This window comes from Oncorhynchus clarkii, chromosome 26, assembly GCF_045791955.1.
Source record: "Oncorhynchus clarkii lewisi isolate Uvic-CL-2024 chromosome 26, UVic_Ocla_1.0, whole genome shotgun sequence".
NCBI lineage: Eukaryota > Metazoa > Chordata > Actinopteri > Salmoniformes > Salmonidae > Oncorhynchus > Oncorhynchus clarkii.
Window position 1 is genome coordinate 46,776,660 of NC_092172.1, and position 25,435 is coordinate 46,802,094.

The 25,435-nt window shown below is 42.2% G+C and overlaps 3 protein-coding genes across 4 annotated transcripts; 2 read left to right on the plus strand and 1 right to left on the minus strand.

Annotated features, from left to right (window-relative positions):
* Nucleotides 1–523: 523 nt before the first annotated feature.
* Nucleotides 524–2,139, minus strand: LOC139385041 (C-C motif chemokine 4-like). Its single transcript, XM_071130079.1, has 3 exons — nucleotides 1,979–2,139; nucleotides 1,745–1,871; nucleotides 524–843 (listed from the first exon to the last, which is right to left on the minus strand). The coding sequence occupies exons 1-3, from the start codon at nucleotides 2,049–2,051 to the stop codon at nucleotides 732–734; spliced, it is 312 nt and encodes a 103-aa protein (XP_070986180.1). The 5' UTR covers nucleotides 2,052–2,139; the 3' UTR covers nucleotides 524–731.
* An 8,472-nt stretch (nucleotides 2,140–10,611) lies between these two features.
* LOC139384734 (C-C motif chemokine 13-like) lies at nucleotides 10,612–21,406 on the plus strand. 2 transcript variants are annotated; one of them, XM_071129596.1, is made up of 4 exons: nucleotides 10,612–10,934; nucleotides 11,115–11,232; nucleotides 11,476–11,557; nucleotides 21,041–21,406. In XM_071129596.1, the coding sequence occupies exons 1-4, from the start codon at nucleotides 10,868–10,870 to the stop codon at nucleotides 21,050–21,052; spliced, it is 279 nt and encodes a 92-aa protein (XP_070985697.1). In that variant the 5' UTR covers nucleotides 10,612–10,867; the 3' UTR covers nucleotides 21,053–21,406. The 2 variants fall into 2 exon arrangements, 1 of the variants encoding a protein (XP_070985697.1); XR_011628876.1 differs by lacking the exons at nucleotides 10,612–10,934; nucleotides 11,115–11,232; nucleotides 11,476–11,557 and adding an exon at nucleotides 11,686–12,023 and having other exon boundaries at nucleotides 21,149–21,406.
* LOC139384732 (C-C motif chemokine 13-like) lies at nucleotides 19,959–22,137 on the plus strand. The gene is made up of 3 exons (XM_071129595.1): nucleotides 19,959–20,361; nucleotides 20,582–20,699; nucleotides 20,943–22,137. The coding sequence occupies exons 1-3, from the start codon at nucleotides 20,295–20,297 to the stop codon at nucleotides 21,076–21,078; spliced, it is 321 nt and encodes a 106-aa protein (XP_070985696.1). The 5' UTR covers nucleotides 19,959–20,294; the 3' UTR covers nucleotides 21,079–22,137.
* The last annotated feature ends 3,298 nt before the right edge of the window (nucleotides 22,138–25,435 follow it).

The window sequence follows — 25,435 nt, forward strand, 5'->3', positions numbered from 1 at the left end:
CAGAGTTATAGACCTGTTAGGTTGTTGGTTAATGTTCAGAGTTATAGACCTGTTAGGTTGTTGGTTAATGTTCAGAGTTATAGACCTGTTAGGTTGTTGGTTAATGTTCAGAGTTATAGACCTGTTAGGTTGTGATTTAAAGTTCACAACTTGGAAATGAGGAAGGGAAAGTGAAAGACAGCACATTTCACCAATCTGGAGTGTGTGACAGGTAAACATATATCTAAGAGTTTTGTTGGAGTTGAGTTGAACAGTTTATTCTGTGTTCCTGACTGTTGACCTCTGTTGTCTTGGAAACAGAGTTCTCTGTAGTTCCATGAGTTCTAACACATTAACTGTTTCCTGAAAGAAGAAACAACCAACATGCTGAATCTGCTGGTCTCTAGTCTATGGAAATAGTTGATATCTGTCCATGTAACTGGCAACACGGCTCAAGTAGTTGTGAAGAACTCGCACTCACAAAATGTGAAGCTCTTGTAATCAAAGTATGAATACCACAATAAGAATACAATTAACTTCGTTATTAAAATGTTGAAATTATTTAGCTTTATTGCTGAAAAAAAATAAAAAAATTGTTGACAAAACAATTTCAAAATACAGTAACTTCACAGTTTTGTAAATAAATAAGAATGAAATAATATTATTGTATGTACAACAAAAATATAATATTTTTTTTCTTGACAGATCTGACAGTTATGGCAGTGAGTTTGTGGTGGCGGTGGTTGATGACATCATCGTTGTCCTGGCAGAGACAACGATCTGCTCTCATTCTTGGTCACATGACTCTGGACCCAGGCCTGAGATGGGTCGACACAAAATCGATTCCCTTTCTTTGTTGTAAACCTGCAACCAATAAACAACAGCCATATATTTAGGGGTAACTAAACAAGGCACACACCAAACTCACATGTGGAAGACTTCTGTATGGATGTTCCAACATGATTCTGTGTGTATTGTGCAGGTACCTACAGTCCTACTGGCTGAGTATGAAGACAAGTATCGGACCTTTCAATTACATTCAGAATCACTATGTCATTATTAGGACTGTCAAACCATTACATTCTATCCAGAATATGTTTTACCATTCATCTGTATATATTAATATAGAACCTCTATGAGGTTGTAACCATGCAGCCCTAGCAACAGAGGTTGTAACCATGCAGCCCTAGCAACAGAGGTTGTAACCATGCATCCCTAGCAACACAGGGGTTGTAACCATGCAGCCCTAGCAACAGAGGTTGTAACCATGCAGCCCTAGCAACAGAGGTTGTAACCATGCAGCCCTAGCAACAGAGGTTGTAACCATGCAGCCTTAGCAACAGAGGTTGTAACGGTGCAGCCCTGCAACAGAGGTTGTAACCATGCAGCCCTGCAACAGAGGTTGTAACCATGCAGCCCTAGCAACAGAGGTTGTAACCATGCAGCCCTAGCAACAGAGGTTGTAACCATGCAGCCCTAGCAACAGAGGTTGTAACCATGCAGCCCTGCAACAGAGGTTGTAACCATGCAGCCCTAGCAACAGAGGTTGTGTCCATGCAGCCCTAGCAACAGAGGTTGTAACCATGCAGCCCTGCAACAGAGGTTGTAACCATGCAGCCCTGCAACAGAGGTTGTAACCATGCAGCCCTAGCAACAGAGGTTGTAACCATGCAGTCCTAGCAACACATTTGGACCTGCCCACCAAAGATATAGAACATGTCCCGTAGAAATCTAAATCTCTGTGTGTGCGTGGTGGTTAACTTACACCAGTGCTTGGCGAGGGCAGCTACTAGGGGTTCGAGAAACTGAAACCACTGCACCAAGAGGGATTCTCCTCGGGGAGAACTTCACACAGCAGTCTCTGGCAGTCATTGCTGAAATCCCCATGACAGCTGGAAACAAAGAATGATCACACTCACTGGTCAACACAGGCATCTCATGTGGTGCTTCTTCCTATACACTCATATGCATACTGTACACACACTGTACACAAACACACACGTACGCTGTGCAGATGTCGTATGGAGGGAGCAGAGCAGTCCCAGGAGGAGTAGAGCAGTCAGGGTCTTCATGGTTCAGAGATGGTTGAGATGCAGAAGATTGTATTGTCTGAGATGTTTTCTGATGTTCTGGTCTCTGAAGTTCTGGTCTCTGATGCTCTGGTCTCTGATGTTCTGGTCTCTGATGCTCTGGTCTCTGATGCTCTGGTCTCTGATGCTCTGGTCTCTGATGCTCTGGTCTCTGATGTTCTTGTCTCTGATGCTCTGGTCTCTGATGCTCTGGTCTCTGATGTTCTGGTCTCTGATGTTCTGGTCTCTGATGCTCTGGTCTCTGATGCTCTAGTCTCTGATGCTCTAGTCTGGTTTTATGTCAGAGGTCTAGCTGAACCTCTTGTCTGGTTCTGTGTCAGAAGTCTAGCTGATGCTCTGGTCTCTGATGTTCTGGTCTCTGATGTTCTGGTCTCTGATGTTCTGGTCTCTTATGCTCTGGTCTCTGATGTTCTGGTCTCTGATGTTCTGGTCTCTGATGTTCTGGTCTCTGATGTTCTGGTCTCTTATGCTCTGGTATCTGATGCTCTGGTCTGGTTTTGTGTCAGAAGTCTAGCTGATGCTCTGGTTCTATGTCTGAGGTCTGATCTGACCTGTCTTTTATACAGAGAGCTGGTCCATCAGACCCATTAACAATTGACGGGGGAATCTCCCCTCTATTCCTTCATTCACTCTGAATGTCTTTCTAAGAAACAACATTCTGCCCTTCAGGTTCCTCTTCCTCAATTCTCTGTAACGCTGTTTCCTCCAGGATGTTCAGCAGCGCTGCTATTTTCTGAAATACTCAGAATACATTTACTGGAGATTTGCATGTCAAAGGAAGGATATTAAAGTGGACTATAAACTATATGATACATTACATCAAGTACAAGAACAATTCAAATTAAATTAAGTTCTCTACATCATAACCAACTAGTTTGTAAGTCATTCTTGAAATCAACTATGTGTCTTTCAACTTTTAATTGCAGATTTTAGGATGTGTGCATTTTGATTTAAAACCTGTAGCATACCATTAACCTTTACATCAATGTGAAATTAAATCATAGAGTCTTTTTCAATCAATTCATCTCAGATTTAGTGGGGTGTGGTTTGTGTCTTCCCTCCGTTTGGAAGGTTGGTGGTTCGTTCCCAGGAAGGTTGGTGGAAGGAAGGTTGGTGGTTCGTTCCCAGGAAGGTTGGTGGAAGGAAGGTTGGTGGTTCGTTCCCAGGAAGGTTGGTGGAAGGAATGTTGGTGGTTCGTTCCCAGGAAGGTTGGTGGAAGGAAGGTTGGTGGTTCGTTCCCAGGAAGGTTGGTGGAAGGAAGGTTGGTGGTTCGTTCCCAGGAAGGTTGGTGGAAGTAAGGTTGGTGGTTCGTTCCCAGGTCGAGTCATAACAAAAGCCCCAAAAATGGGGCCCAAATCCTCTTTGCCCCTTTAATGCTGAGTGCCAAGCAATCTGTGAATTCCATTTTTGGATGAATGAAATAGTTATAAACACCCACTGATACTTGAGGAATATAACTCATACAGTTGTTGTCGGAAGATTACGTACACTGTAGCTAAATAAATGTAAACTCAGTTTTTCACAATTCCTGACATTTAATCCTAGTAAAAATTCCCTGTTTTAGGTCTGTTAGGATCACCACTTTAATTTTAAGAATGTGAAATGTCAGAATAATAGTAGAGAATTATATATTTAAGCTTTTATTTCTTTCATCACATTCCCAGTGGGTCATAAGTTTACATACACTCAATTGGTATTTGGTAGCATTGCCTTTAAATTGTTTAATTCGGGTCAAACATTTAGGATAGCCTTCCACAAGCTTCCCACAATAAGTTGGGTGAATTTTGGCCCATTCCTCCAGACAGAGCTGGTGTAACTAAGTCAGGTTGGTAGGGCTCCTTGCTCGCACACGCTTTTTCAGTTCTGCAAACAAATTTTCTATAGAACTGAGGTCAGGGCTTTATCAGGGCCACTCCAATACCTTGACTATGTTATCCTTAAGCCATTTTGACACAACTTTGGAAGTATGCTTGGGGTCATTGTCCATTTGGAAGACCCATTTGCGACCAAGCTTTAACTTCCTGACTGATGTCTTGAGATGTTGCTTCAATATATCCACATAATTTTCTTTCCTCAGGAAGCCATCTATTTTGTGAAGTGCACCAGTCCCTCCTGCAGCAAAGCACCCCCACAACATGATGCTGCCACCCCCGTGCTTCACAATTGGGAAGGTGTTCTTTGGCTTGCAAGCCTCCCCCTTTTTCCTCCAAACATGATGATGGTCATTACGGCCAAACAGTTTCATCAGACCAGAGGACATTTCTTCAAAAGTATGATCTTTGTCCCCATGTGCAGTTGCAAAGCGTAGTCTGGCTTTTTTATGGCGGTTTTGGAGCAGTGGCTTCTTCCTTGCTGAGTGGCCTTTCAGATTATGTTGATATAGGACTTGTTTTACTCTATATATAGACACTTCTGCACCTGTTTCCTCCAGCATCTTCACATGGTCCTTTGCTGTTGTTCTGGGATTGATTTGCACTATTCGCACCAAAGTACGTTCATCTCTAGGAGACAGAACGTGTCTCCTTCAGCGGTATGGCGGCTGTGTGGTCCCTTGGTGTTTATACTTGCATACTATTGTTTGTACAGATGAACATGGTACCTTCAGACATTTGGAAATTGCCCCCAAGGATGAACCAGACTTGTGGAGGTCTACAATGTTTTTTCTGAGGTCTTGGCTGTTTTCTTTTGATTTTCCCATGATGTCAAGCATAGAGGCACTGAGTTTGAAGGTAGGCCTTGAAATACTTCCTCAGGTACACCTCCAATTGACTCAAATGATGTCAATTAGCCTATCAGAAGCTTCTAAAGCCATGACATCATTTTCTGGAATTCTCTACACTTTTTAAAGCCACAGTCAACTTAGTGTATGTAAACTTCTGACCCACTAGAATTGTGATACAGTGAATTATAAGTGAAATAATCTGTCTGTAAACAATTGTTGAAAAAAAGGGATATTCTTATCTACAATGACGGACTACATCGGCCGAACCCGGACGACGCTGGGCCAATTGTTTGCTCATGCTGTAGAAACAAGTTAACAAACGCTACGGGTAGTTTTGGACTGGACAAGACTACAGTATACTCTGTATCTCTCCCCACACTCACACCAACTTCACTAGACTACTGTAGACTCAGTATCTCTCCCCACACTCACACCAACTTCACTAGACTACTGTAGACTCTGTATCTCTCCCTACACTCACACCAACTTCACTAGACTACAGTAGACTCTGTATCTCTCTCCACACTCACACCAACTTCACTAGACTACTGTAGACTCTGTATCTCTCCCTACACTCACACAAACTTCACTAGACTACAGTAGACTCTGTATCTCTCTCCACACTCACACCAACTTCACTAGACTACTGTAGACTCTGTATCTCTCCCTACACTCACACCAACTTCACTAGACTACAGTAGACTCTGTATCTCTCTCCACACTCACACCAACTTCACTAGACTACTGTAGACTCTGTATCTCTCCCTACACTCACACAAACTTCACTAGACTACTGTAGACTATGTATCTCTCCCTACACTCACACCAACTTCACTAGACTACTGTAGACTCAGTATCTCTCCCCACACTCACACCAACTTCACTAGACTACAGTAGACTCTGTATCTCTCTCCACACTCACACCAACTTCACTAGACTACTGTAGACTCTGTATCTCTCCCTACACTCACACAAACTTCACTAGACTACAGTAGACTCTGTATCTCTCTCCACACTCACACCAACTTCACTAGACTACTGTAGACTCTGTATCTCTCCCTACACTCACACCAACTTCACTAGACTACTGTAGACTCAGTATCTCTCCCCACACTCACACCAACTTCACTAGACTACTGTAGACTCTGTATCTCTCCCTACACTCACACAAACTTCACTAGACTACTGTAGACTCTGTATCTCTCTCCACACTCACACCAACTTCACTAGACTACTGTAGACTCTGTATCTCTCCCTACACTCACACAAACTTCACTAGACTACTGTAGACTCTGTATCTCTCCCTACACTCACACCAACTTCACTAGACTACAGTATACTCAGTATCTCTCCCTACACTCACACCAACTTCACTAGACTACTGTACTCTCTCCACACTGACACCAACTTCACACTCAGCAGAAAGAATTTAACTGTATAATTGATTTTCAAGAAATTCTAGAAAAATGATTCCATAATTCCATTATGTTCTGTATTCAAAATGACAGAAGACTTCCCGTAGGCCTGATATGCAATCATACTGACTGACCCATCTGTTATACAATCATACTGACTGACCCATCTGTTATACAATCATACTGACTGACCCATCTGTTATACAATCATACTGACTGACCCATCTGTTATACAATCATACTGACTAACCCATCTGGCTCTACAATCATACTGACTGACCCATCTGGCTCTACAATCATACTGACTGACCCATCTGGCTCTACAATCATACTGACTGACCCATCTGTCTATACAATCATACTGACTGACCCATCTGTTATACAATCATACTGACTAACCCATCTGTTATACAATCATACTGACTGACCCATCTGGCTCTACAATCATACTGACTGACCCATCTGGCTCTACAATCATACTGACTGACCCATCTGTCTATACAATCATACTGACTGACCCATTTGTTATACAATCATACTGACTGACCCATCTGTTATACAATCATACTGACTGACCCATCTGGCTCTACAATCATACTGACTGACCCATCTGGCTCTACAATCATACTGACTGACCCATCTGGCTCTACAATCATACTGACTGACCCATCTGTTATACAATCATACTGACTGACCCATCTGGCTCTACAATCATACTGACTGACCCATCTGCCTCTACAATCATACTGACTGACCCATCTGGCTCTACAATCATACTGACTGACCCATCTGGCTCTACAATCATACTGACTGACCCATCTGTTATACAATCATACTGACTGACCCATCTGTTATACAATCATACTGACTGACCCATCTGTTATACAATCATACTGACTGACCCATCTGGCTCTACAATCATACTGACTGACCCATCTGGCTCTACAATCATACTGACTGACCCATCTGGCTCTACAATCATACTGACTGACCCATCTGTCTATACAATCATACTGACTGACCCATCTGGCTCTACAATCATACTGACTGACCCATCTGGCTCTACAATCATACTGACTGACCCATCTGTTATACAATCATACTGACTGACCCATCTGGCTCTACAATCATACTGACTGACCCATCTGGCTCTACAATCATACTGACTGATGGCTCTCTTTCTATATCATTAAATTATCAGGGATCAAGGTAAGACCCAGATGCAGACCGTGTCGCAGTAACAATGTTTATAGCAGCAAAAGGGGCAAAGGTACAGGACGGCAGGCAGGCTCAGGGGCAGGCAGAGTGGTCTGACAGGTGGGTACAGCATCAGGACAGGCAGGGGTTAAAAACCAGGAGGACAAGGGAAGAGCTGAGCTGACACAAAACCGCTGGTTGGCTTGACAAACAAGACAAACTGGCAACAGACAAACAGAGAACACAGGTATAAATACCCAGGGGATAATGGGGAAGATGGGCGACACCTGGAGGGGGGTGGAGACAATCACAAGGACAGGTGAAACAGATCAGGGTGTGACGTAAATAAGTTTCAATTGAAGATGCATATTTTGCTGACACACGCACTGAACCAAGTATCCTGTTTTTGTTCAGTTCAGAAAGACTCAAGTCAAGAGAGACGTCTCTTTTTAAAATAACTCTCACTTCCCCGTTCTGTCACCAGAACTTCGTATGATGCAAACGACTGCGGCTTTTCTAAGAACCAACACTGCAGCGCTGTTCTCTCATTGTCATTCTCAAAATGTTTGTAATAACTTGAAGCCAGAGTTCACAGTACTGCACAGAGTTACTGGTGGAAACAGGGAGGGACTGACAGTAACTGAACTGGCATGCAAATAACAAACATTTTCATTAAAATACAGAATAATTTTTTAAATGTCTGCTCAGAGAAGTGAATGAAGGAATAAATAAATTAACAAATGAATGAATGTATGAATAAATTAATTGAAACAAACTACAGTTACCACCCAGCAAACATGATCCCATTTGCCCCATGTGGGCACGGGCTAGTCCACACCAAGCCCACACCAGCCCAATGAGCTGGTCCACACCAAGCCCACACCAGCCCAATGGGCTAGTCCACACCAAGCCCACACCAACCCAACGGGTTAGTCCACACTAAGCCCACACCATCCCAACGGGCTAGTCCACACCAAGCCCACACCATCCCAACGGGCTAGTCCACACCAAGCCCACACCAACCCAACGGGTTAGTCCACACTAAGCCCACACCATCCCAACGGGCTAGTCCACACCAAGCCCACACCATCCCAACGGGTTAGTCCACACCAAGCCCACACCAAGCCCACACCATCCCAACGGGCTAGTCCACACCAAGCCCACACCATCCCAACGGGCTAGTCCACACCAAGCCCACACGATCCCAACGGGCTAGTCCACACCAAGCCCACACCATCCCAACGGGTTAGGCCACACCAAGCCCACATAAAGAGCACACCATCCCAATGGTTTAGTCCACATCTAGACCACACCAAGCCCACACCATCCCAACGGGTTAGTCCACACCAAGCCCACACCAGCCCAATGGTTTAGTCCACACCAAGCTCACGTCAAGCCCACACCAGCCCAACGGGCTCGTCCACACCAAGCCCACACCAGCCTAATGGTTTAGTCCACACCAAGCCCACACCATCCCAACGGGTTAGTCCACACCAAGCCCACACCAGCCCAATGGTTTAGTCCACACCAAGCTCACGTCAAGCCCACACCAGCCCAACGGGCTAGTCCACACCAAGACCACATAAAGAGCACACCATCCCAACGGGCTGGTCCACACCAAGCCCACACCATCCCAATGGTTTAGTCCACACCAAGCCCACACCAGCCCAACGGGCTCGTCTACACCAAGCCCACACCAGCCCAACGGGCTCGTCCACACCAAGCCCACACCATCCCAACGGGCTCGTCCACACCAAGCCCACACCAGCCCAACGGGCTCGTCCACACCAAGCCCACACCAAGCCCACACCAGTCCAATGGGATATCCCACACCAAGCCCACACCAACCCAACGGGCTAATCCACACCAAGCCCACACCAACCCAACGGGCTAGTCCACACCAACCCAATGGGCTAATCCACACCAAGCCCACACCAGCCCAACGGGCTAATCCACACCAAGCCCACACCAACCCAACGGGCTAATCCACACCAAGCCCACACCAACCCAACGGGCTAATCCACACCAAGCCCACACCAGATCAACGGGTTAGTCCACACCAAGCCCACATCAAGCCCAACGGGCTCATCCACGCCAAGCCCACACCAAGCCCACACCAAGCCCACACCAACCCAACGGGCTAATCCACACCAGCCCACACCAACCCAATGGGCTAATCCACACCAAGCCCAAATCGAGCCCACACCAACCCAACGGGCTAATCCACACCAAGCCCACACCAACCCAACGGGCTAATCCACACCAAGCCCACACCAACCCAACGGGCTAATCCACACCAAGCCCACATAAAGCCCACATCAGCCCAACGGGTTAGTCCACATCCAGTGCCAGCTACTTCATAGTGTTGAGGCGGGGGCTCATTAGAATATTTTGGGGCATGGTTTGCACACAGTTCTTCTCCTCACCTGCCTTGGGGTGACCTGCCTTGGGGCCACCTGCCTTGAGGACCATCGTGGAGCCGATGAGCAAATTGCTTGTTTGCCGAATGTGGGCAGCCTACAGGGACCAATATTGTATCCTTCCGTATTTATAATTCTTCTAAATAAAAATTACTTTTTTATATATCTGAATGAATTGGAAATAATACCCACAGTCGGTGTATGGATTTAATAAGCAGTAATATGTCTGAAGGATTTTGCTGCAACAGTGAGGCATTGAAAAGAAAGTTGAGGAGGAGAGATCTGAGGAGACAGGATCTTAGAAAGACTACTGAGTGAGAACAGCAATACAGGTATTGTTCTTATCAACATGGACACATCCTTATATCTGCATTTAAAAGTTGAAAGAAACATATTTGAATTTAAGTGTAACTTATAAACGAGTTGGTTATGATGTAGAGAACTTAATTTAATCTGAACAGTTGTTGTACTTGATGTAATGTATCATATAGTATATAGTCCACTTTAATATCCTTCCATTGACATGCAATTCTCCAGTAAATGTATTCTGAGTATTTCAGAAAATAGCAGCTCTGCTGAACATCCTGGAGGAAACAGAGTTACAGAGAATTGAAGAAGAGGAACCTGAAGGGCAGAATGTTGGTTCTTAGAAAGATATTCAGAGTGAATGAAGGAATAGAGGGGAGATTCCCCCGTCAATTGTTAATGGGTCTGATGGACCAGCTCTCTGTATAAAAGACAGGTCAGGTCAGACCTCAGACATAGAACCAGAGCATCAGCTAGACTTCTGACACAGAACCAGACTAGAGCATCAGAGACCAGAGCATAAGAGACCAGAACATCAGAGACCAGAACATCAGAGACCAGAACATCAGAGACCACAACATCAGAGACCAGAGCATCAGAGACCAGAGCATCAGAGACCAGAGCATCAGAGACCAGAGCATCAGAGACCAGAACATCAGAGACCAGAACATCAGAGACCAGAACATCAGAGAACATCTCAGACAATACAATATTCAGCATCTCAACCATCTCTGAACCATGAAGACCCTGACTGCTCTACTCCTCCTGGGACTGCTCTGCTCCCTGCATACGACGTCTGCACAAGGTACGTGTGTGTGTGTGTGTGTGTGTGTGTGTGTGTGTGTGTGTGTGTGTGTGTGTGTGTGTGTGTGTGTGTGTGTGTGTGTGTGTGTGTGTGTGTGTGTGTGTGTGTGTTGCAATACTGTGTAATACGCTGTTGGAGACACACCTAGAGATCTTTATGTTAACTGTGGTTTGTTTACAGGTGTCATCGCGTTGGAAATGGCACCTGACTGCTGTATGAAATTCAGCGCGAGGATCCCTCTTCAACAAGTGGTTTCTCTCAGAACAACCTCCAGTAGCTGCCCTCGCAAAGCACTGATGTAAGTCAGCATAGTCTACTCTAAACTGTAAACATCTGGGCTAGCCTGGTCCCAGATCTGTTTGTGACTTCACGTCAACTCCTTGTCATGCCAAACACGACCAGGAGTGACAAGGAGTTGGTATGATAGCACAAACACACCTGGAACCAGGCTACATCCAGGCTACACTGTACAAGACAAGACGGAGCATTCATATTACAGACTGGATGTTCTGAGAGACAATGTGTTGTGTATCTGTTGCAGTTTCACCACAAAGAAAGGGAAGACATTTTGTGTTGACCCTTCTGAAGCCTGGGTCCAGAGTCATGTGACCAAGATTGAGAGCAGACGACAATGACGTCATCAACTACCATCACCCCCTAACACCCCAACCCCTTGTTGATGCACTGTAAAGGGAATAGGTTGCCACCCTATCTGAGATTGGTATAGAATATGTTCAGTAAATATGTTCAGTGTAATGTACTAGGTTAATACCCTATCTGAGATTGGTATAGAATAGGTTCAGTGTAATGTACTAGGTTAATATCCTATCTGAGATTGGTATAGAATATGTTCAGTAAATATGTTCAGTGTAATGTACTAGGTTAATACCCTATCTGAGATTGGTATAGAATATGTTCAGTGTAATGTACTAGGTCAATACCCTATCTGAGATTGGTATAGAATATGTTCAGTGTAATGTACTAGGTTAATATCCTATCTGAGATTGGTATAGAGGAGGTTCAATGTAATGTACTAGGTTAATACCCTATCTGAGATTGGTATAGAATAGGTTCAGTGTAATGTACTAGGTTAATACCCTATCTGAGATTGGTATAGAGGAGGTTCAGTAAATATGTTCAGTGTAATGTACTAGGTTAATACCCTATCTGAGATTGGTATAGAATATGTTCAGTAAATATGTTCAGTGTAATGTACTGCGTTTTTGTTTTTCTAAAACTGTAAACATATTTGACATGTAACTATTCAGTAACCTATTTAATATATTATTTTTTATAAATCTGTAGAAGATTTCAAACATCCTGCGAAAGAGTGGTTCATATTATTCAATTAATGTATTAATGGGTTGTAACTAGGTCTATTCTACTGATATAGATATTAATGGGTTGTAAACTAGGTCTATTCTACTGATATAGATATTAATGGGTTGTAACTAGGTCTATTCTACTGATGTAGATATTAATGGGTTGTAACTAGGTCTATTCTACTGATGTAGATATTAATGGGTTGTAACTAGGTCTATTCTACTATACTGATATAGATATTAATGGGTTGTAACTAGGTCTATTCTATTGATATATATATTGTATTTTTCTACTATACTGTCAACTGTTGGTCATCTGTTGTTTTTTTAATAAATGAAGACTTCTGAAGAATTCTATGATATTCATTCTAGTGTTAGATTTAAGTGCCTTTAAACGGGGTACGGTAGTAGGTGTCAAGGGCACCGGTCTGACTTTGTCTGGGACTGCCACGCTGTTGGATTTTCCTTGCTCAAAGGTTTCCTGTGTGTATCATGAATGGTCCAACGAACATCCAGACAACTTCACACAACTGTGGGAAAAATGGTAGTCAACATGTGGAACGCTTTCAACACAATGTTTTCCTCAATCCGCTCCACAATAATCTCCAACACTGCTGGGATTTCCATCCTCAACAGTTTCCCGTGTGTGTCAACAATGGTCCACCATCCACATCACACAACTGTGGGAAGCATAAGAGTCAACATGGACCAGTATCCCTGTGGGAAGCATAAGAGTCAACATGGGCCAGTATCCCTGTGGGATGCATAAGAGTCAACATGGGCCAGTATCCCTGTGGGATGCATAAGAGTCAACATGGGCCAGTATCCCTGTGGGATGCTATGGACACCTAGTGTTCATGTCGAGGCTGTTCTGAAGGAAGTACAATATTAGAGAGGTGTTCTTAATGTTTTGTACACTCAGTGTGTATCCCATTTTGTGGAGATCATTGTTTTAAACCTTACATTTTTCAACTTTGCCAAAAAGAACACTAAGGAGCACTCAGTTCTATTCCAGAACCCAGGTAAAGAACACTAAGGAGCACTCAGTTCTATTCCAGAACCCAGGTAAAGAACACCAAGGAGCACTCAGTTCTATTCCAGAAGCCAGGTAAAGAACACCAAGGAGCACTCAGTTCTATTCCAGAACACAGGTAAAGAACACCAAGGAGCACTCAGTTATATTCCAGAACCCAGGTAAAGAACACCAAGGAGCACTCATTTATATTCCAGAACACAGGTAAAGAACACTAAGGAGCACTCATTTATATTCCAGAACCCAGGTAAAGAACACCAATGAGCACTCAGTTATTCTCCAGAAGCCAGGTAAAGAACACCAAGGAGCACTCAGTTATATTCCAGAACCCAGGTAAAGAACACCAAGGAGCACTCAGTTTTATTCCAGAACACAGGTAAAGAACACTAAGGAGCACTCAGTTCTATTCCAGAACTCAGGTAAAGAACACCAAGGAGCACTCATTTATATTCCAGAACCCAGGTAAAGAACACCAATGAGCACTCAGTTATTCTCCAGAACCCGGGTAAAGAACACCAAGGAGCACTCAGTTATATTCCAGAACCCAGGTAAAGAACACCAAGGAGCACTCAGTTTTATTCCAGAACACAGGTAAAGAACACTAAGGAGCACTCAGTTCTATTCCAGAACCCAGGTAAAGAACACCAAGGAGCACCCAGTTATATTCCAGAACCCAGGTAAAGAACACCAAGGAGCACTCAGTTATATTCCAGAACCCAGGTAAAGAACACCAAGGAGCACTCATTTATATTCCAGAACCCAGGTAAAGAACACCAATGAGCACTCAGTTATTCTCCAGAACCCAGGTAAAGAACACCAAGGAGCACTCAGTTACATTCCAGAAGCCAGGTAAAGAACACCAAGGAGCACTCAGTTATATTCCAGAACCCAGGTAAAGAACACCAAGGAGCACTCATTTATATTCCAGAACACAGGTAAAGAACACTAAGGAGCACTCATTTATATTCCAGAACCCAGGTAAAGAACACCAATGAGCACTCAGTTATTCTCCAGAACCCAGGTAAAGAACACCAAGGAGCACTCAGTTATATTCCAGAACCCAGGTAAAGAACACCAAGGAGCACTCAGTTTTATTCCAGAACACAGGTAAAGAACACTAAGGAGCACTCAGTTCTATTCCAGAACCCAGGTAAAGAAGACTAAGAATCTAAAGAAGCTAAAACTCCCAAGTGCCAATGGATGTTCAGACCAGTCAGACCAGATAGAAATGTATCTTCCAGGCTGTATCACAACCGGCCGTGATTGGGAGTCCCGTAGGGGGGCACACAACTGGCCCAACGTCTGGGCAGAGGAACACACCCTTATGTAAAGGGACAGGCCTCCTGAGATCATATGCTACCATGGCAACCTTAATACATACCGTCAGGCAGCCAAAGCTGACCAATCACGGCAGATTCCTCCTTTCCTATGTTTGTCAAGGCACATGCGTGATTGGTTGTAAGGGAGAAAGGTGGTGCTGTTGACGTGACTTGGATGGGTTTAGATTAGAACTCACCTGGGCTGCGTTCAGCAGGGCACGACGTTGTGGAATTGTGTCAGCTCTATTCATAGCATTTCTCTCTGCAGTGTTCAGTGTATTACAACCTGCTGAAGTTAGACTTCTGTAGACTGCATTTTAATCATCACTCTCTTATCATTTGTATTGCATGAATGTTGCACATTTTATGTTCTGGAAATAATCTGGGATTCACAGATTATTTATTAAAACAACACTTTGAAACTGACGTCGTCTAACACTTTCTATAATTTACATTTTGGAATGTATTAGACACTGATCTGAGAAGTGTTCATATTTTAATATTTTGGTATTTAGATTTCTACAGATCAACCAATCAGAAATCAATACATCAACAACAAACATGAACAAAAACATTTAAATAAAAATGTTTTATACTCTTTAATATAGTATTTGTTCTATCCATAGCAGAAAAGAGTCTCCATGCCACTCAGTGCTGTTATAGCTCTGACCCCAGGCCAGTGCAGCTCCATACTGACCAACACACAGCACAACACCAGTGCCAAACTGACCTGGAGTCAGTCTCTGTATCACATCTGACATCAGCTTATTTGAAAACAGGGGAGTTGAGCTGGGTGGGGTGGGGAGCGGGCAGGGATTTCGGGGGGCAGTTCTAGGAGGCAATATCACACCTCATAGCTTGGATCCGATACGTTGTGTGTGACTGGGGCCAAGCAATGCTAGAACCCACGTTGTGAAAGATTTAGGTTTTATCCAAGAGTGTTGTGTGTGTTGCAAGTTGACTTCTTGCTCCAGTATGGCTGTAGACTTGGAGGCAGATCGTTTCTGCCACGAAAGGGTCACAAGTTGAGGTAACAAAGGTTTTCCTGGACGGCAAGAAGGAATAGAGACACGATCAAAAGAATGGAAGTCTGGGCTTGTTACAATCTGGGAGTTTCTGTGCGAGTGCAGGTGTGTGTGTGTGGACAGGTGTGAGAATGTGTACATGTCAGGGTTCTCCCCAGGATTATTTATCAAGGTGGTGCAGCTGAGCAGGTGTTTTCAACACCTGTAACTGACATTTCCTGTAATCTACTCAGAAATATTTAAGTATTGTATTTTACATAATGCCGCCGCCAGTCCACCAGGTGGCGCCGCTCAAACATTCTTTGGGGAGAACTCTGTATGTTACCTCTGTCCATCATGTTGCATTGGATCCACTTATTGCCTTGGTGTCTGTGTTGGAGATCTGTTCATTCAGCACTGGATCTGAGGGACACAGAACATGGTAGTCAGGAGACCATCTCTTTCCAATTCCCTCTTCATCAGTACAGATCAAAGTTTAAAGGGATGGTGAGAGATTCATTCTTCATCAGTACAGGTCAAAGTTTAAAGGGACAGTGAGAGATTCACTCTTCATCAGTACAGGTCAGTTTAAAGGGATGGTGAGAGATTCACTCTTCATCAGTACAGGTCAGTTTAAAGGGATGGTGAGATATTTCTGCAATAAAGTTCTGTTACAGTCAGATGAAAAAAATGCTTAAAGAGATACTTTGGGATTTTTGCAATGATGTCCTTTATCTACTGCAGGCATGCTAGCAGATACCCATAGACTTCCAGCCATTGTGCTAACGCTAATTAGCATTGGCTTGCGAAACTGCCTCTAACTTCCTTCATACTGGACACAGAAACATAAAAATAGCATCTACAAATTCAACTGACTATGGAGAAGTACAGTGCCTTGCAAAAGTATTCATCCCCCTTGGTGTTTTTCCTATTTCGTTGCATCGCAACCTGTAATTTAAATAGATTTTGATTTTGATTTCATGTAATGGACGTACACAAAATAGTCCAAAAATAACTTCTTTCATGTTTTTCCCAAAAATAAAAAACAGGAATCTGGTGCGTGCATATATACGTTGCTATTTATCCCCTAAATAAGATCTGATGCAACCAATTACCTTCAGAAGTCACATAATTAGTTAAATAAAGTCCAACAAAGCCCTTTGAAACGAAATTAATTCAGAGAGAGAGAGAGAGAGAGAGAGAGAGAGAGAGAGAGACAGAGAGAGAGGAAGAGACAGAGAGAGAGAGAGAGAGAGAGAGAGACAGAGAGAGACAGAGAGAGAGACAGAGAGAGAGAGAGAGAGAGAGAGAGAGAGAGAGAGAGACAGAGAGAGAGAGAGAGAGAGAGAAAGAGACAGAGAGAGAGAGAGAGAGAGAGAGAGAGAGACAGAGAGAGAGAGAGAGAGAGAGAGAGAGAGACAGAGAAAGAGAGAGAGAGAGAGAGAGAGAGAGATAGAGAGAGACAGAGAGAGAGAGAGAGAGAGAGAGACAGAGAAAGAGAGAGAGAGACAGAGAGAGAGAGAGAGAGAGAGAGAGAGAGAGAGAGAGAGAGAGAGAGAGAGAGAGAGAGAGAGAGAGAGAGAGAGAGAGAGAGAGAGAGAGAGAGAGAGAGAGACAGAGAGAGAGAGAGACAGAGAAAGAGAGAGAGAGAGAGAGAGAGACAGAGAGAGAGAGAGAGAGAGAGAGAGAGAGAGAGAGAGAGAGAGAGAGAGAGAGAGAGAGAGAGAGAGAGAGACAGAGAGAGAGAGACAGAGAGAGAGAGAGAGAGAGAGAGAGAGAGAGAGAGAGAGAGAGAGAGAGAGAGACAGAGAAAGAGAGAGAGAGAGAGAGAGAGAGAGAGAGACAGAGAAAGAGAGAGAGAGACAGAGAGAGAGAGAGAGAGAGAGAGAGAGAGAGAGAGAGAGAGATCAGTATGATTGTAGAGCCAGATGGGTCAGTCAGTATGATTGTATAACAGATGGGTCAGTCAGTATGATTGTAGAGCCAGATGGGTCAGTCAGTATGATTGTATAACAGATGGGTCAGTCAGTATAATTGTATATCAGATGGGTCAGTCAGTATGATTGTATAGACAGATGGGTCAGTCAGTATGATTGTAGAGCCAGATGGGTCAGTCAGTATGATTGTAGAGCCAGATGGGTCAGTCAGTATGATTGTATAACAGATGGGTCAGTCAGTATGATTGTAGAGCCAGATGGGTCAGTCAGTATGATTGTATAACAGATGGGTCAGTCAGTATGATTGTATAACAGATGGGTCAGTCAGTATGATTGTATAACAGATGGGTCAGTCAGTATGATTGTATAACAGATGGGTCAGTCAGTATGATTGTAGAGCCAGATGGGTCAGTCAGTATGATTGTATAACAGATGGGTCAGTCAGTATGATTGTAGAGCCAGATGGGTCAGTCAGTATGATTGTATAACAGATGGGTCAGTCAGTATGATTGCATATCAGGCCTACAGGAAGTCTTCTGTCATTTTGAATACAAAACATAATGGAAACATTTTTCTAGAATTTCTTGAAATTATATTTTACAGTAAAAGGCTGTTTCTGCTGAGTGTGAAGTGAGTGTGAGTAGAGAGATAGAGTATACAGTAGTCTAGTGAAGTTGGTGTGAGTGTGGGGAGAGATACAGAGTATACTGTAGTCTAGTGAAGTTGGTGTGAGTGTGGGGAGAGATACAGAGTATACTGTAGTCTAGTGAAGTTGGTGTGAGTGTGGGGAGAGATACTGAGTCTACAGTAGTCTAGTGAAGTTGGTGTGAGTGTAGGGAGAGATACTGAGTCTACAGTAGTCTAGTGAAGTTGGTGTGAGTGTAGGGAGAGATACTGAGTCTACAGTAGTCTAGTGAAGTTGGTGTGAGTGTAGGGAGAGATACAGAGTCTACTGTAGTAGAGTGAAGTTGGTGTGAGTGTAGGGAGAGATACAGAGTCTACAGTAGTCTAGTGAAGTTTGTGTGAGTGTAGGGAGAGATACAGAGTCTACTGTAGTCTAGTGAAGTTGGTGTCAGTGTAGGGAGAGATACTGAGTCTACTGTAGTCTAGTTAAGTTGGTGTCAGTGTGGGGAGAGATACAGAGTCTACAGTAGTCTAGTGAAGTTGGTGTGAGTGTGGGGAGAGATACTGAGTCTACAGTAGTCTAGTGAAGTTGGTGTGAGTGTAGGGAGAGATACAGAGTCTACAGTAGTCTAGTGAAGTTGGTGTGAGTGTAGGGAGAGAGTACAGTAGTCTAGTGAAGTTGGTGTGAGTGTGGGGAGAGATACAGAGTCTACTGTAGTCTAGTGAAGTTGGTGTGAGTGTGGGGAGAGATACAGAGTCTACAGTAGTCTAGTGAAGTTGGTGTGAGTGTAGGGAGAGAGTACAGTAGTCTAGTGAAGTTGGTGTGAGTGTAGGGAGAGATACTGAGTCTACAGTAGTCTAGTGAAGTTGGTGTGAGTGTGGGGAGAGATACTGAGTCTACAGTAGTCTAGTGAAGTTGGTGTGAGTGTGGGGAGAGTACAGGAGTCTTGTCCGGTCCATAACTGCCCATAGTATAACAAAACATTTCCTGTCCTTGTTTTTGTGAAAAGCCAGGGATGGGTTTGGATAAATGTAACCACTCCCAAATTCATAGACAGAGCTACAGATGGAAGGACTGACCATCCACGATGTCAACATTATAGTTTTAACCACCTTCTCAGGATATACAGTGGGTGTTTACATTTCCTATGTTTTAAATTATAGTAAAATAAGCTTATATTCTGGGTTCTGATGGGGTATGACAGTTCAACTAAACTCAAGAAGCATTTAGAAGTTATATTCTTCAAGAATCAATGTGTGTATATCATTAATTTATTAGTCCAATAATGGATATAGCAACTGTAGAATGTTTTTGTTATAAACTCGACCAGGGATCAAACCACCAACCTTCCAAACTGAGGGAAGACACAAACCACACCCCACTAAATCTGAGATTAATTTATAAAATATTCTATGATTTAACTTCACTATGATGTAAAGGTTAACAGTATGCTACAGGTTTTAAATCAAAATACACACATCCTAAAATCTGCATTTAAATGTTGAAAGACACATAGTTGATTTCAAGAATTACTGACAAACTAGTTGGTTATGATGTAGAGAATTTAATTTAATCTGAATTGTTCTTGTACTTGATGTAATGTATCATATAGTATATAGTCCACTTTAATATCCTTCCTTTGACATGCAAATCTCCAGTAAATGTATTCTGAGTATTTCAGAAAATAGCAACGCTGCTGAACATCCTGGAGGAAACAGAGTTACAGAGAATTGAAGAAGAGGAACCTGAAGGGCAGAATGTTGGTTCTTAGAAAGATATTCAGAGTGAATGAAGGAATAGAGGGGAGATTCCCCCGTCAATTGTTAATGGGTCTGATGGACCAGCTCTCTGTATAAAAGACAGTTCAGATCAGACCTCAGACATAGAACCAGAGCATCAGCTAGACTTCTGACACAGAACCAGACTAGAGCATCAGAGACCAGAGCATAAGAGACCAGAACATCAGAGACCAGAACATCAGAGACCAGAACATCAGAGACCACAACATCAGAGACCAGAGCATCAGAGACCAGAGCATCAGAGACCAGAGCATCAGAGACCAGAACATCAGAGAACATCTCAGACAATACAATCTTCTGCATCTCAACCATCTCTGAACCATGAAGACCCTGACTGCTCTACTCCTCCTGGGACTGCTCTGCTCCCTGCATACGACGTCTGCACAAGGTACGTGTGTGTGTGTGTGTGTGTGTGTGTGTGTGTGTGTGTGTGTGTGTGTGTGTGTGTGTGTGTGTGTGTGTGTGTGTGTGTGTGTGTGTGTGTGTGTGTGTTTGTGTGTGTGTGTGTGTGTGTGTGTGTGTGTGTGTAGCAATGCTTTGTAATACGCTGTTGGAGACACACCTGGTGATCTTTATGTTAACTGTGGTTTATGATCATTTGTTTACAGGTGTCAACGCGTTGGAAACGTTAACTGACTGCTGCATGAAATTCAGCGCGAGGATCCCTCTTCAACAAGTGGTTTCTCTCAGAACAACCTCCAGTAGCTGCCCTCGCAAAGCACTGATGTAAGTCAGCATAGTCTACTGTAAACTGTAAACATCTGGGCTAGCCTGGTCCCAGATCTGTTTGTGACTTCACGTCAACTCCTTGTCATGCCAAACAGGACCAGGAGTGACAAGGAGTTGGTATGATAGCACAAACACACCTGGAACCAGGCTACATCCAGGCTACACTGTACAAGACAAGACAGAGCGTTCATATTACAGACTGGATGTTCTGAGAGACAATGTGTTGTGTATCTGTTGCAGTTTCACCACAAAGAAAGGGAAGACATTTTGTGTTGACCCTTCTGAAGCCTGGGTCCAGAGTCATGTGACCAAGATTGAGAGCAGATCGACTACTGCCAAGACCACAGTGATGTCATCAACCACCATCACCCCCTAACACCCTAACCCTTGTTGGTGCACTTTAAAGAGAATAGGTTGCCATTAGTGACGCAAACCTTGTCATGCAGGTTAATACCCTATCTGAGATTGGTATAGAGGAGGTTCAATGTAATGTACTAGGTCTATACCCTATCTGAGATTGGTATAGAGGAGGTTCAATGTAATGTACTAGGTTAATACCCTATCTGAGATTGGTATAGAGGAGGTTCAATGTAATGTACTAGGTTAATACCCTATCTGAGATTGGTATGGATTAGGTTCAATGTAATGTACTAGGTCTAGGATATACTAATTGTTTATTTTTCTATAACTGTAAAAATATTTGACATGTAACTAACTATTCAGTAACCTATTTAATATTTTATATTTTGTAAAGCCGTTGAAAATTTCAAACATCCTGCGAAAGAGTGGTTCATATTATTCAATTAATGTTTTAATGGATATATATGGGTTGTAATTAGGTCTATTCTACTATACTGATATAGATATTAATGGGTTGTAACTAGGTCTATTCTACTGATATAGATATTAATGTGTTGTAACTAGGTCTATTCTACTGATATAGATATTAATGGGTTGTAACTAGGTCTATTCTACTATACTGATATAGATATTAATGGGTTGTAACTAGGTCTATTCTACTGATATAGATATTAATGTGTTGTAACTAGGTCTATTCTACTGATATAGATATTAATGGGTTGTAACTAGGTCTATTCTACTGATATAGATATTAATGGGTTGTAACTAGGTCTATTCTACTGATATAGATATTAATGGGTTGTAACTAGGTCTATTCTACTGATATATATATTAATGGGTTGTAACTAGGTCTATTCTACTATACTGATATAGATATTAATGGGTTGTAACTAGGTCTATTCTACTATACTGATATAGATATTAATGGGTTGTAACTAGGTCTATTCTACTATACTGATATAGATATTAATGGGTTGTAACTAGGTCTATTCTACTATACTGATATATATATATATTAATGGGTTGTGTACATGTTCTCAATCTGCAGCTGTTTAAATAAATCAAGTACTCTGAATAATTCTCTGATATTCATTTCAGCATTCTTAATGTGTTGAGAATATACATTAAGTTCCCCAAAAATGAGGAACACCTATGTAATATTGAGTCTCCCTTTTGACCCTCAGAACAGCCTCAGTTAGTCAAGGCATGGACTCCACAGTCTCATGTGTTCCACAGCGATGCTTGACAGTTCTGTCAAGTTGTTATTTTATTTATTTAACTAGGCAGGTCAGTGAAGAACAAATTCTTATTTACAGTAACTGCCTTTTTCAGGGACAGAACGACAGATTGTTACTTTGTCAGCTCGAGGATTCGATCCAGCAACATTTTGGTTACTAGTCCAACGCTCTAACCACTAGGCTACCTGCCACCCCCAAGTTGGCTGGATGTCCTTTGGGAGGTGGACAATTGTTGAGACGCACAGAAAACTGTTGACCGTGAAATGTTCCTAATGTTTTGTACACTCAGTGTATGACTCCCTCTGTCACACGCCATTTCAAATCCCTCACATCGATCGCATCAAAACTGACTGATGCCATCTACTGGAGCAAAACGAAACTAACTTCCTAGACGTTTCATTTTTATTATAAACTGGTATAATGCTGTAGTAACAGTCTGTTACTTTATGAACTGGTATAACGCTGTAATAACAGTCTGTTACTTTATGAACTGGTATAACGCTGTAATAACAGTCTGTTACTTTATGAACTGGTATGATGCTGTAATAACAGTCTGTCTGTTACTTTATGAACTGGTATAATGCTGTAATAACAGTTTGTCTGTTACTTTATAAACTGGTATGATGCTGTAATAACAGTCTGTCTGTTACTTTATGAACTGGTATAATGCTGTAATAACAGTTTGTCTGTTACTTTATAAACTGGTATGATGCTGTAATAACAGTCTGTTACTTTATGAACTGGTATAATGCTGTAGTAACAGTCTGTTACTTTATGAACTGGTATAATGCTGTAATAACAGTCTGTTACTTTATGAACTGGTATGATGCTGTAATAACAGTCTGTTACTTTATGAACTGGTATAATGCTGTAATAACAGTCTGTTACTTTATGAACTGGTATGATGCTGTAATAACAGTCTGTTACTTTATGAACTGGTATGATGCTGTAATAACAGTCTGTTACTTTATGAACTGGTATAATGCTGTAATAAAAGTCTGTTACTTTATGAACTGGTATAACGCTGTAGTAACAGTCTGTTACTTTATGAACTGGTATAATGCTGTAGTCACAGTCTGATACTTTATGAACTGGTATAACGCTGTAGTAACAGTCTGTTACTTTATGAACTGGTATAATGCTGTAATAACAGTCTGTTACTTTATGAACTGGTATAATGCTGTAATAACAGTCTGTTACTTTATGAACTGGTATAATGCTGTAATAGTCTGTTACTTTATGAACTGGTATAATGCTTTAGTAACAGTCTGTTACTTTATGAACTGGTATAATGCTGTAATAACAGTCTGTTACTTTATGAACTGGTATAATGCTGTAATAACAGTCTGTTACTTTATGAACTGGTATGATGCTGTAATAACAGTCTCTCTGTTACTTTATGAACTGGTATAACGCTGTACTAACAGTCTGTTACTTTATGAACTTGTATGATGCTGTAATAACAGTCTGTTACTTTATGAACTGGTATAATGCTGTAATAACAGTCTGTTACTTTATGAACTGGTGTAACGCTGTAGTAACAGTCTGTTACTTTATGAACTGGTATAATGCTGTAATAACAGTCTGTTACTTTATGAACTGGTATAACGCTGTAGTAACAGTGTGTTACTTTATGAACTGGTATAATGCTGTAATAACAGTCTGTTACTTTATGAACTGGTATAATGCTGTAATAACAGTCTGTTACTTTATGAACTGGTATGATGCTGTAATAACAGTCTGTTACTTTATGAACTGGTATGATGCTGTAATAACAGTCTGTTACTTTATGAACTGGTATGATGCTGTAATAACAGTCTGTCTGTTACTTTATGAACTGGTATAACGCTGTACTAACAGTCTGTTACTTTATGAACTGGTATAATGCTGTAATAACAGTCTGTCTGTTACTTTATGAACTGGTATAACGCTGTACTAACAGTCTGTTACTTTATGAACTGGTATAATGCTGTAATAACAGTCTGTTACTTTATGAACTGGTATAATGCTGTAATAACAGTCTGTTACTTTATGAACTGGTATAATGCTGTAATAACAGTCTGTTACTTTATGAACTGGTATGATGCTGTAATAACAGTCTGTCTGTTACTTTATGAACTGGTATAACGCTGTAGTAACAGTCTGTTAGTTTATGAACTGGTATAATGCTGTAATAACAGTCTGTTACTTTATGAACTGGTATAACGCTGTAGTAACAGTCTGTTACTTTATGAACTGGTATAATGCTGTAATAACAGTCTGTTACTTTATGAACTGGTATGATGCTGTAATAACAGTCTGTTACTTTATGAACTGGTATAACGCTGTAATAACAGTCTGTTACTTTATGAACTTGTATGATGCTGTAATAACAGTCTGTTACTTTATGAACTGGTATGATGCTGTAATAACAGTCTCTCTGTTACTTTATGAACTGGTATAACGCTGTACTAACAGTCTGTTACTTTATGAACTTGTATGATGCTGTAATAACAGTCTGTTACTTTAGGGCTGGATCAGAACAGTTGTTCTCCAGGACCCGAAGAGGAAGAACCCTGGTATAATGCTGTAATAACAGTGTGTTACTTTAGGGCTGGATCAGAACAGTTGTTCTCCAGGACCCGAAGAGGAAGATCCCTGGTATAACGCTGTAATAACAGTGTGTTACTTTAGGGCTGGATCAGAACAGTTGTTCTCCAGGACCCGAAGAGGAAGAACCCTGGTATAACACTGTAGTAACAGTGTGTTACTTTAGGGCTGGATCAGAACAGTTGTTCTCCAGGACCCGAAGAGGAAGAACCCTGGTATAATGCTGTAGTAACAGTGTGTTACTTTAGGGCTGGATCAGAACAGTTGTTCTCCAGGACCCGAAGAGGAAGAACCCTGGTATGATGCTGTAGTAACAGTGTGTTATTTTAGGGCTGGATCAGAACAGTTGTTCTCCAGGACCCGAAGAGGAAGAACCCTGGTATAATGCTGTAATAACAGTGTGTTACTTTAGGGCTGGATCAGAACAGTTGTTCTCCAGGACCCGAAGAGGAAGAACCCTGGTATGATGCTGTAGTAACAGTGTGTTACTTTAGGGCTGGATCAGAACAGTTGTTCTCCAGGACCCGAAGAGGAAGAACCCTGGTA